The 12369-nt window shown below is 41.8% G+C and overlaps 1 protein-coding gene across 1 annotated transcript in view; it reads left to right on the top strand.

The window, feature by feature from the left end:
• The first annotated feature begins 715 nt into the window (after positions 1-715).
• Positions 716-12369, top strand: part of LOC121930651 (protein mono-ADP-ribosyltransferase PARP12-like) — a 31525-nt gene continuing 19871 nt past the window's right edge. The window contains exons 1-4 of the mRNA XM_042467276.1: positions 716-1252; positions 5295-5430; positions 9013-9277; positions 11970-12071. Coding sequence (XP_042323210.1) covers positions 912-1252; positions 5295-5430; positions 9013-9277; positions 11970-12071 — 844 coding nt within the window. The 5' untranslated portion in view covers positions 716-911. The remainder of the gene's footprint in view (positions 1253-5294; positions 5431-9012; positions 9278-11969; positions 12072-12369) is intronic.

Below are 12369 nucleotides of genomic sequence, written 5' to 3'. Positions count from 1 at the left end.
GGCAAGGGCAAACCTCCTCTGAACAAATCTTGTCAGGAAACCTCTATGATGGGTTCGCTTTAGGGTCGCCATAAATAAGAAACAACCTGGAGACACACAGCAACAAGATCCAGTAAGTTCTAAATAGCTTTAAGAATATATATATATATATATATATGAACAAATATACAAAAAAAAACATTTCATTTGCATCTATGCCTTTTTGTTGCTCAGAAGTAAATTCTGAATGTTACAAACTATTGACCTATTGTAAAAAACAACAACCCATATTCTCTTCCTATCCGCTTTCCTATCCAACACTCAGGACGAAGCATGAAGTATGGCATGAGGCAACTATGTAATCCGTCCTTTACTATCGAGCCCCCCATTGTAACTATAAAAGTAACTAAAAAGTTGGTTACACTGGGGGGGGGGGAGAAATCTCTTTTGTTTAGTTACAATAATATGTATCTAAGAAGTAGTTATGAGAGGAAATGCATCCCAAGGAATTAGATGTAACCAGTGAAGTACTGTGAATGAAAATATTAAACACGTGTCTTGCAAATTGTACACCGAAAAAAAAATTCAATTTTTAACTCTTTGTCTGGCTCTTGGCTATGGAATTCTGGGAGTTGGAGTTTGTTGTGGGCCCAGAGCGGAGCCAAGAGCCAGACAAAGAGTTAAAGCGGTGCCAAGGAGGAGCCCATTCCCAGGAGGCTGCATAAATCCAGGGAGGCCCCTCGGGAGGCGTTGCAATCCCCACACAGACAGTCCTCCTCCTCTCTCTGGTCTCTTCTTCCTCCCCTCGCCATGCAGCCTTTCAGTTTCGTTTCTGGCCAGTAGCAGCAACACTAGCCGCCCAAAGAGGAGGAAAGCGAGGCTGCTCTGAGGGAAGACAAAGCAGGGGCTCTGCGGAGGAGGAGGGTCCTGGGATGGCCAGCCACCTCCGCCAGGCCTTGGCCACCAAGCTCTTGAGGGAGTTATGCGCCTCGGGCGGCTCCCTAAGCGAAGGGGAGCTCTGCCGCCGCCAAGGCCTCCAGGACAAGCCGGAGTTGCTGGCCCAGCTCCTCCAGGACGGGAGCAAGTTCACCCGGGTGACCCGAGAGGAGGCCGGGGGCGAGGAGGCCCCGGGGAGCGTGGTGGTGGTGGTGGCCACCAGCAAGGCCCGGCTCTGCCGGGAGCATGGCGGAGGGAAGAAGTGCGCTGGAGGCTGCCGGCAGCTCCATCTCTGCCGCTACTTCGTCTATGGAGGATGCCGCCATGAAGGGACCAGGTGAGTCGGAGGACCCCCTTCCAGAGCCTCCCTCGGGTCAAGGGCCTCGCTAGGCTTGGGGACCCTTCCAAGGAGACACCTGGCTGAAGGAGAAGACATGGGAAGGGGATCTAGGAGGCCAAGTAGACCACAAGTTGAACATGAGTCAACAGTGTGATGCGGCAGCTAACCAGGCCAATGCGATTTTAGGCTGCATCAATAGTGTCTAGATCAAGGGAAGTAATGGTGCCACTGTATTCTGCTTTGGTCAGGCTCCACCTGGAATCTTGTGTCCAGTTCTGGGCGCCACAATTCAAAAAGGACATTGAGAAACTGGAGCATGTCCAAAGGAGGCTGACTAAAATGGTGAAGGGTCTGGAAACCTTGTCCTATGAGGAACTACCTAGGGAGCTGGGGATGTTTAGCCTGGAGAAGATAAGATTAACAGGTGATATGATAGCCCTGTTTAAATATTTGAAGGGAGGTCATATTGAGGAGGAAGCTAGCTTGTTTTTCTGCTGCTCCAGAGAACAGGACCCGGAACAATGGATGCAAGCTCCAGGAAAAGAGATTCCACCTCAACATTAGGAGGAACTTCCTGACAGTAAGGGCTGTTGGACAGTGGAACAAACTCCCTCGGAGTGTAGTGCAGTTTCCTTCCTTGGAGGTCTTTAAGCAGAGGCTGGATGGCCATCTGTCGGGGGATGCTTTGGTTGTGATTTCCTGCATGGCAGAATGGGATTGGACTGGATGGCCCTTGGGGTCTCTTCCAATTCTATGATTCTAAGGAGAAAGGGAGCAGATCCTCCCTCAGGTAAATGGCCTCCCTGAGGTTGGAGAGACAGAGCCATTCCAGGGCCCTTCCTGAGGTCTGTGGCCTCCCTAGGGTTGGCATCACCCAGAGAGGTAACTCATGGTGTCACCTCCCGCCATTGACTTTCTCCCATTCCACACCATACAGACTCCTTAGTCATGCTTTTTAGCACTTATATTTTTTGTAAATCCAAATTCCTATATACACTTGTCTCTCCACATTTAATCACAGAATCATAGATTTGGAAGAGACTGCAAGGGCCATCCAGTCCAACTCCCCTGTCATGCAGGAAACCTAAATCAAAGCATTCCCGACAGATGGTCATCCAGCCTCTGTTTAAAAGGGCACAGTACCCCCATGAAAGTGGGAAAATTGCAAATAATTAAAAAAAAAACCTCTATGGACACCTCTCTAGGAATATCTAGGTCCTCCCGTGCAACTCTGTGCTCAACATCTGCCAGACATTGACCATAGAGGAGCTACAAATGGCTAGTGGAGTGTCCTCTCTAGGAATCTCTAGGCCCTTCAGTGCGATGTTTGATTAAAGTTGACCATAGAGTTGCATTGGAGGACCTAGATATTTGTAGTGAAAACATAAATAAAGGTTAATAATAATAATAATAATAATAATATCCGTGAATAATGAAAGCTGCAAAAGCCAAATCCACAGATGTGGAGGGACGAATCTATCGCTGAATGCCATGCTAATAGTTGTGACATAAACAACTTGCAAAGCTAAAATTATACCTACGACTTACAATACATAACCTAAATGTATTTACATATACATAATGAATATTTGGTTAAAATGTGATGTTTTGAAATAAAATTTTAAAAGAATAAAAAAATTTAAAAATAAATTATTGAAATTGTATTTTTTTTAAAATATTTTTTTGAAATTTGAAATTTTTATTTTAATTTTTAAAAATTACGGAGCCTCTCCTTTGTCCTCCCACTGAGCTTCAACCCACTCCCAGCATCTCTTAAAGCATTTTAAAGGGAAGCAAGTGAATGCCACAGCCTGTTTCTGCCAAAAGGGAGGTGTTTGAGGAACAGTGGTATCACTTCCTTTTAGGGTGTCACTCGATGTGGTCTACAACCCATTAGTAACACCATTGTACAGGGTGACCAGAGGTCCTCACTACAAAGGAGGACAAGACGCTGCAAAATATGTAGGGCATTCAAGAAAAAATGAAAGCATGGCCATATCTGAAAAAGCTAAAAAAAAAAAAAAACCCATTCATATAAATGTAAAATCCATGGTTCTTAGTCATTCTCAGCCGGGGGGTGCAGGCTGTGCAGGGTGAGCAGAGGTCTTCACCACAAAGGAGGACAAGGTGCTGCAAAATATGTTGGGCATTGAAAAAAAATGGAGGACATCACCACATTTTAAAAAGGTTAGAAACACTCATATAAATGTAAAAGCCATTACACTGCACCCATGCCATACGCGGCCTTGAGCATACATGCTGAAGCCGCGGGGGCGGAAGGGGTGGCGCGTCCCATTCAATTGAATGGTTGCGTGCCCCCGTGGCGTCCTGCGCGCGCCCGCGCCGCTGCGCACGAGCCCCATTGTTTCCAATGGGGCTCAAGCATAGGCAGAATTCGCCTTACGCGGAGGGATCCGGAACGGATCCCCCGCATAAGGCGAGGACGCACTGTACTAACATAACTATGGCACGGTACAGAGTGCGAAAAAGAGGCGCCTCCCTGGTGCCTCTTTTTGCTCCGCAGGAGCACCGCAGCAAAGAAATTGTGTGGCGCTGCTGCACAGCAAAAAAGGAGCTCCCAGAAGCGGCTCCTTTTTCTGGCGTTGCTGCAACGCAGCAAAGCGCCAGAGACGGAGCGGTGACTTCGTAGCTGCGCCACCCTGTTTGGAAGTGGCACAGCTGCGACGTCATCGTTACGTGCCCTGTCTGGTTGGCGCTGCGCAGACGCAGTGGGCCCATGATGTGCTAGGTTTGCAGGCCGTGTGCACACCCCAGCCTTGAGCAACCCTAGCACGTCATGGGCACGCCACAAAGGGCCCGTCTGTACGGGGCCTATGTTATGTTAGTAATGTGTCCTTTTTGTTATATGTCTCTTGTATGTTGTTTATTTGTATGTTTTTTGTATTCATGTACGTTGCTTAATAATTTTATAAATAAAATTTTAAAAAATTGTAAAAGCTATGCTTCTTAGTAATGCTCAGCCAGGGAGGGGTGCGGGCCATGCTGAGTGACCAGAGGTCCTCACTGCAAAGGAGAAGGCACTGCAAAATATGGAGGGCATTGAAGAAAAATGGAGGACATGACCAAATTAGCTTTAGTTGGGTTTACCAATTCAGTTTAAGCCATGGTCTTGGGTAGGGTTGGTTATCATGTAGCCTCTAAGATCTTGTGGACCACAACTCCGAACAGCTCTAGCACTATTGCTGTTGGTGAGGAATGCTAGGAGATGCAGTCCAACAACATTTGCATGATGATATAATTCCCACCCCTGCTCTTGTTGTATTTGTGAATGATGATGATGATGCAACTGGAGAAACAGAAGGCAGGAATCCACGCCTCCCACCATTACATAGAACCTCAGTCTCTCTCCAGCCTCATTATATCTCATTATGTATATGCAAATACAGGTATTCCAAAATCTGAAAAAATCCAAAATATGGAATTCTTCTGGTCTCAAGCATTTTGAATAAGGGATACTCAATCTGTATTTGCATGTCATTGTATGCATAGGAAGGAAATGACTTGCTGCGCAGTTGTATCTGCCACTTTGTGTTTCCTGAGTGTTCTGTGATCTTTTATAGTTTACCATGAACTCATCATCCCTGCCTTCATTCTCTCTGTCCTAATAATAATAATAATAATAATAATAATAATACAACTTTTATTTCTATTCCGCTTTTTGTTGAGACAATCAAAGCGGCGTACAAAGATTAATGTCCTAACTGTATATGTGTTGTTTTCTGGCTATTTCTTAACTTAGAGAACCTCTTTATGATGAAATTAGCCTTAAAAAAACCTCTTGTACAAAGCACCAGAGTATTTGGCTTTATTCCCTTCCTAAAAAAAATTGGACTTAGATTGTTGAGTCTGGAATCCTGTGTAAACTTATCTGAGAGTATACTTCATTAAATTCAATGTGATTTACTTCTGAGTAAATACGCACAGCTTACTTCAGGCTATGTGTCCTAAAATTAATTTATATTTGATGATAAAAACCAGAATTCAGCTAGCATGTTTTTAATGTTTTCCAAACTTCCAGGAAGCAATGCAAGTTCATCCATGATTTTCATTCACCCCATAACCTCGCAGTCCTAAAAGAGCATGAGCTGGAAAACCTAAGCTCTGATGAATTATGTCAGCTGCTGCTTCAGAATGATCCTTCACTCTTGCCTGAGGTGAGGACTGTCACACATTTGATTGATGCTTCCTTTTAAATGAATCTCAGGACAAAGGTGACTGCAAAATTCTGGTTGTGCATCATATGGCTCTTTGAGCTCTTTCTTATAGCTAAAAAATCTTGGCTAGAGTTTTGAGAATTCTAGTTTTGTATTTCTACTTGTTTAATTGTTTTTAAATAAAACATTTGAATGTCTGTAACTCCAAGCGTTATTCCACAAGTCTGTTTCAAGTTTGTACACAGAAAATAAATTGAACTATCTATTATGGTGTATGAGAGAAATTAACCAGCCTACATATTAAGTTGGATTCAGACTTTAGAGTTGGTGCACTGAAATCAGTAGGACTTAATTTATTTGTGTCTCTAGTTTGTTTGCTCTTAGAAGGAGTAAGTTTGGATCCATCCTGCTGTATTCAAAGTTGAAAGGTTGGAATGTGCTGCTTGCTTGGTGCAAGGAATGTAGAGAGATAAAGAAAGGATCATTATAGGTTACCTGCATTTAAAAATGTGATGAAGCTGGGGTCCTTTATGTGTTTGTGCACCTCTTCTTGAGAATGAGATGCCAGTTCACATGTTACTACAGCCTGCAGTTAAACAAGCTGCTAGCTCACATGCCTCTGTTAAGGTAGCGAGTTTGGCACAGTTTTGTTGGTTGCTGAGAGGCGATTATTGCCTGTTGTAGACAATTCACAAGCTTTGGGTATTGTTTAAGCAACTTTGCCCTACCCTGTATGGTGTTTGTGAAGTGTTGGATATGTGCTCCAGTATATAATAATGGAAAACAGTAGGAAAGTCCATACTTTTACTGAAAGTCTTGTACAGTATCCTAAATCCAATTGTTAGTTCCAGTGAGAGAAGATATATTGAATAAATGTTGATGTTGATGTGCTAAGTCAATATTTATATAAGCTCAATTGATTCAATGGATCTATTCTAGTTCATCCTCTCATCCTTTCGTAGGTCGGTAAAATGAGTACCCACCTTGTTAGGGGCAATTGGCTAACATATTGTAAACCACTTAGAGAGTGCTTAGCACTGTAAAGCAGAATAGACACGTAAGTGCTATTGCTAATGCTAGTTGGGAGGAACACCTAGATTTAGGTTAATGGCCATTAAATTGATAGCATGATGCATTTTGTTATTTGCTGCTATTGTGATTGGTATGCTTAGCTTTCCATTCATGTTGCCAGGTTGCCTTGAAAATCGCTATTGAAAGTATGGGGTTTAGTACTGTAAATTATTATTATTATTATTGTTGTTGTTGTTGTTGTTATTATTATTAACCTTTATTTATAAAGCGCTGTAAATTTACACAGCGCTGTACATACATTCTTTTTAATTAGACAGTTCCCTGCCTTCAGGCTTACAATCTAAAAAATTAATAGATGAAAGACTTTGGTATGCTTACATTTATATCACAATGAAAAATACTTAACATAAAAGTCAATAAACATTTCCATATTTTTTAGTAATGGAGGAATAAAATGATTTCATTCATTCAGCTTGCACAGTTATATTTCCCCATTCCTCCAAAGATTTCAAGCCTCTTTTGATCTTCACAATGACCCTTTGAGAGAGGTGAGGCAGAGAAAGAGAGAGTACAGTCAGCCCTCCATTTTTGAACGGGGAGGGTCCATTCTGCCCCCCCCCCCACAAAAATGGGGACTTGCATGTATTCAAGCCCCATAGGATTGAATGGGGTGTGCTTTTGCAAGTGGGTGGGGGCACGCGCTGCAGGGGCGTGCCCCATTGGGGTTAACAGAGGTTGCCCCTCCATGTATAAACAAGAACGTGGATCTCAAGTCTGTGATAAAGGAGGGGTGACTGTAATTGGTTGAGGTCATTGGTTGAGTATTATGACCCAATAGGGAGTGGAAACTACATTTCACAAATCTTAGAGCCACACTCTATAACCACTATACCATACTGGTTTACTGAACTGAATTGCCTCAGAAAGTTGTGATGGTTACTTTTGAAGAGACAAGGTCTACCAGTGTTTGTTGACTGTATATTACACCATATATTATTATACATGGGAGTGGAACCTCCGTAACTGGAAGCAGAGGGTTCCTGGAAATCTGGCTGCTGGTCCCATCTTGCTCAGATTGTGGTCTTCTCTGGTGTTCTCACTGACTACAGAGACCAGGGTGCCCTGATAAAGTTAATGGTTACTATAATTTAGCATACAAAGGAGTCTTGTAGTGCCTTTGAAACTAACAGCATGATAGTGTTGGCTGTTTTGGGACATATTTTGCTGGCTATGTAGACTAGGTTTCCCAGTCTCATACTTTCTGGCTGTATTAAACTATAACTCCCCAAATCTCCAGGATGTCTAGAGGTCCCTTGGATAATCCTTGGGAATAATAAGGTCCACTGGAGTTTTTCACCTTTAGAACAGGGTTGGCAGGAGTTGTAGTCTTACCATACTGGTGGAAGGGGAGGGTTGCAGTGATGAGATTTGTAGTCCAAAATGTGTGTTTGCTGCTGATGAATGGCATTAGAGTCTAAAGCTTTCAGACAATGTTTGTTGAGGAGGGCTGATTTACAATTTTGGACAGAAGTTGCAGGGGTTTTTTTCCCATTCATGTGAATCTTTTTAGTGAAAGGCTAAGAATATTGGAATTCAAAATATGGACTTGGGGAGATATTTTGGTATGACATTTGGCAAAAAGTAGGAAAGGGTTCTGTAAGAGAGACCATCATATAACTTTAATATTTTGATATAACAGTATTTTAGGTACAGATGGTGAATCTAATCATGATGACCAGGATTTTCATTTTTACAAACTTTGTTTTTCTTTAGCATCTAGGCTTCATTAATTGAACATATCCTTTATTCAAATGTTGCTTGTTTAATCAGATTAATTAGACATGAAAATGATTTTGAAATGTACAAGACAATAAGGAAACAAAACCTAGACAACTGCTTCCTTTTAGAGCACCAATAAATAACAAACTGCCACTGATGTCTCTGAATACCACTCCAGAGGTTCAGCTCTCCAAGCAACTGCATTCTTAAGCTAGCATAGCTGAAATCATAGTAGTGATATGTATTATTATTATTATTAACCTTTATTTATAAAGTGCTGTAAATTTACACAGTGCTGTACATAATTTTTTTGTACAGCCTTGCCCATGAGTAGTGAATATCTCTGATCTAAGGTACAGAAAGGAGTCTCTTGATGTTTTAGACACACACATTTTTTGTTGAATCTTGTCAGTGAAAAGCTTTTTTCTTTCAAAAATACAGAGGATTCATACTGCTCTTAAAACTTTATTTAACACAACTACAGTACAGTTGGCCCTCAGTATCCATGGATTCTGCATCTGTGGATTCAACCAACCACAATTTGAAAATATTCACACATATAAAAAATTCAAAAAGTAAACCCTGATTTTGCTGCTTTATATAAGGAATGTCATTTTAGTCTGTCACTATCTATAATGGGGCTTGAGCATCCATGGATTTTGGTATCCACAGGCAATTCTGAAACCAAACCCCAATGGATATTTAGGGCCCACTGTAAATTGTTTTGGGTTCTAAGTGTTCATGCATTTGTCTTTATCTTTCCATTCCCAGATATGTACATACTATAATAAAGGGGATGGACCTCATGGATCTTGTAACTTTAAGAAGATCTGTGTCAAACTCCATATATGCCAGTACTACCTCCAGGGAGAATGCAGATTCGGGAGCAACTGCAAGCGCTCACATGATGTTTTTAATCCAGATTGTTATGAGAAGCTGGAGAAATGGGGAATGAGCCAAACTCTAATCAGTAGAATTCCCTTGATCTACAGGAATGTATTTGACATCAAAAATAGTACACCATCACCTCACAGAGGTAAAAGTATTTCGCCCTCTTTGAAAATGTTGTAGGATGTTTGTAGCCTTCTTGTGGGAGTCTTCTTGTGGGAGTTCTTCTGTAGCAACAATCCAGCTCCTCTCAGAAATAGAGGAGAGACCTCTCCTTTCTACTTAATTTCTTAGCTGAAAAGAGAAGCTACAGTAAACTTTGTTTACAGTTTCAGAATATGTGTTCATGGCTTTCTAAGACACAGGTAGAGAACCTTTCAGATTGAATAGTGAGGTCTTTTGAGACCATCTGTTATCGTGGCTGAGCAATTAGGGCCATGAACATACTCTTTTTTAATCCCATTTTCTGTTTTTCTTGAACACTGATTAGAATTTATTTGGGACATGTCAAAGAGTAAATTGGTATCAGTGAAGGGATGGCACTGTCACTTGTCTGTGGATTCCCTTCAGATACCTGGCTAAAGTGAGTATATAGTTAAAGCTAAAGCAATAGTAGTTTTGGAGAAGACCAGATTTATTTACTTACTGTGTTTTTTATCTTGAATTCTCTCTCCAAATTCCTCAAGGCACAGTGGTTCTGGTTCCACCTCTGTTCTATTCTTACATAAAATAGTGCTGTGAGATCAGTTGGCTTGGGAGTGGCATGGGAGTGTGGCGTTTGGACAATGCATGCCCCGATGCTACCCCCAAGCCGGTGTCATGCCAGCTGCCTGACCGCATGGCAGGCGGCATTACGGTACTCCTTTGGCATGGTGTTCACATGCTGCTTGCCGAAAGGAGTGTGGAAAAGTGCCGCTGTGGCAGCAAGGGCACCCTTTTTCCAAGCCAAAAAGAAGCGGCATTATGCCACTTCTTTTTGGCCTGGAAAAACACCAGATTGGGGGTGAGGCATATGGTTGCCACAGCCCCGTTTCAGCACTCAGAGGGGTGGTGGCAAGCCACTCCTTCGAGGTAGTTTGTGTCACCCCAAAGACAAAGACAAGGCTCTGCAGTGAGCTTTCAAAGAGAGTGGATTTTTGAACCCGGGCCTCCCCAGTCCTAATCCAGCATTCTGTCCACACACAGGAAAAGAAGAGGCAGTAGGCTTTACATGTTGAAAACTGCACTTATTAGGTCAAGACTTCACTTACTCTTTTCGGCTTCTCTTTGATCTCTGTTTATTTATTATACATATTCATATCCTGATAAGATGCCTTGATATAAAATGCCTGAGCATAAGGACTCAAGGCATCTTCTTCCTTGCTGAACAACTGAGTAGCTCTCAGGGTCATGCACATTTGTTCTCTTCTTGCTTTGTCTTGGAATCAGTGGCTGAAAACCTGCTAGAGTAGACCCACTGAATCAAATCTTAAATGATAAGATAACATGTAGGTAAATTCCTAGATTCAGTGAGTTCTGCTCTAGTTGGTATAAGCAATAGGATGTAGGACAACCTGTGCTCAACATTTATATAGATAGATTGCATGTAGTATTATGGGGGTGTCAAACTCCATATATGCCATATAATCCATATAATCACATAGTAGGACCTGTTACCTTCTCCTGTCAGGTTGTTCTGTAGGTGTTCTGAATCAAAGCTTCCTCCCAGCCACTGGGGGTGGAAACTACAGAGCTGTGCTACTGTTGCAAATGCAATAGCTATTTTCATTACCTGTGTGGATTCCCAGGATGTGGGTGGGTGGATGAGACTACAGTCAGCTCTTAGTATCTGGGGGTGGGGGTGGGTGGGTCTGTTCTGGGTGTACACACACAGACCCTGTGGATGCTAAAAACCACAGGATGTTAAGTTTTCATTGTCTTGCTCTGAAGTTCTCAATGGTAGCGACTATTAGGGATAATGGGGTTTGCCGTCACAGATGCTTAAATCCGTGGATGGCATGTCCACAGTTGGGGCGCATGGGCTGTATTACTGTCTGTTTTGAGTTACTGTTGGGAAATGCAGTTCTTTCTTGAGATTTGTTAGAAAACTCAGGGAAGCAGGCAAGATGGTTTAATCTCACTAGCAGAGTAAACACAGCGGAATATAGATGAGCAGGAAAATTAACTAGCTCCACTTATCTCACAGCCCATGTGTCCCCAATCAAAACACAGTCACTTGGTTAAAGTGAAAATAAACAAGTTTACTTATAAAATCATTTGTATGAAGAGATACACAGGACTAGCTTCATGTTGCAAGAAATATGAGGTAGAAAAGGTAGTGTACATGCATCTTAGGAAAGATTCCCTCATCATGCAGGCATCACTCCGGACAAAAGGCAAAGGAAGAGAGTAATGGATTCTTCTTCAGGGACAAAAGGTGAGGTGTGCTCTTTTTCAGTAAACTGGAAATGAGGAGGGGCTGTTAGTAAGCAATAAACTACTATAGACATGCATTACTATAAGGTCTCATCATGTGAAGTTGCTATATCCCAACAGTTACAGATATCAAGAGTAAACTTGAAACACTAGGATAAGTGTCATAGTGCTGCATGTTTACAAATTTAGACACCAACATACAGATTTAGACACCAACATACAATAACACTATACATATATTTGTCTATTTTGGTTTCTCATTTTAGGATGTGGTGCTCATTTGGTTAGAATTTTGGTTGTTAAACTGAAAAATTTTAATGATTCATAGCTATCCAGCTTTGAAACAAGTGATCTGTTTTTTTAGCATATCCTTTTCTGTCTTGTGTTGAATTTGCAAGAGTGTACATTTTAATTTTCTTCTTCAGAAAAAAGAGAGAGCAGTGCACAGGTTCCATCAGCCACAAACAGCATTGAAGAATCAGATATGATTTGCTTATACCACATTAGGAAAAGTTGTAGCTTTCAAGGTAAGTTGTCGGGAAACCTTTAGTGGGCTTTTCCCACTAGTTGTATCAAGCTTTCTCTTGCTTTTTCATGGATGTATGGTTTTTTGCTCTCAATTTCAGACATCACAAAATTTTACCTACTGTACTAGAAACTGTGGCATGAGCCATGAGATTTATCTAGCTTATTTAAAACAAACACTATTCCTGTCTTGTCTTCCTCACACGCTTGCCATTACCTGCATTGGATACTGTTTGAAGATTGCATGCATTGACCTATTTGCTTCAACATGTCCTTCAATTTATAGAATACCTGTCTTTC

Source organism: Sceloporus undulatus, chromosome 5 (genome assembly GCF_019175285.1).
Source record: "Sceloporus undulatus isolate JIND9_A2432 ecotype Alabama chromosome 5, SceUnd_v1.1, whole genome shotgun sequence".
Classification (NCBI taxonomy): domain Eukaryota; kingdom Metazoa; phylum Chordata; class Lepidosauria; order Squamata; family Phrynosomatidae; genus Sceloporus; species Sceloporus undulatus.
This window is presented reverse-complemented; position numbering and strand designations above follow the sequence as displayed.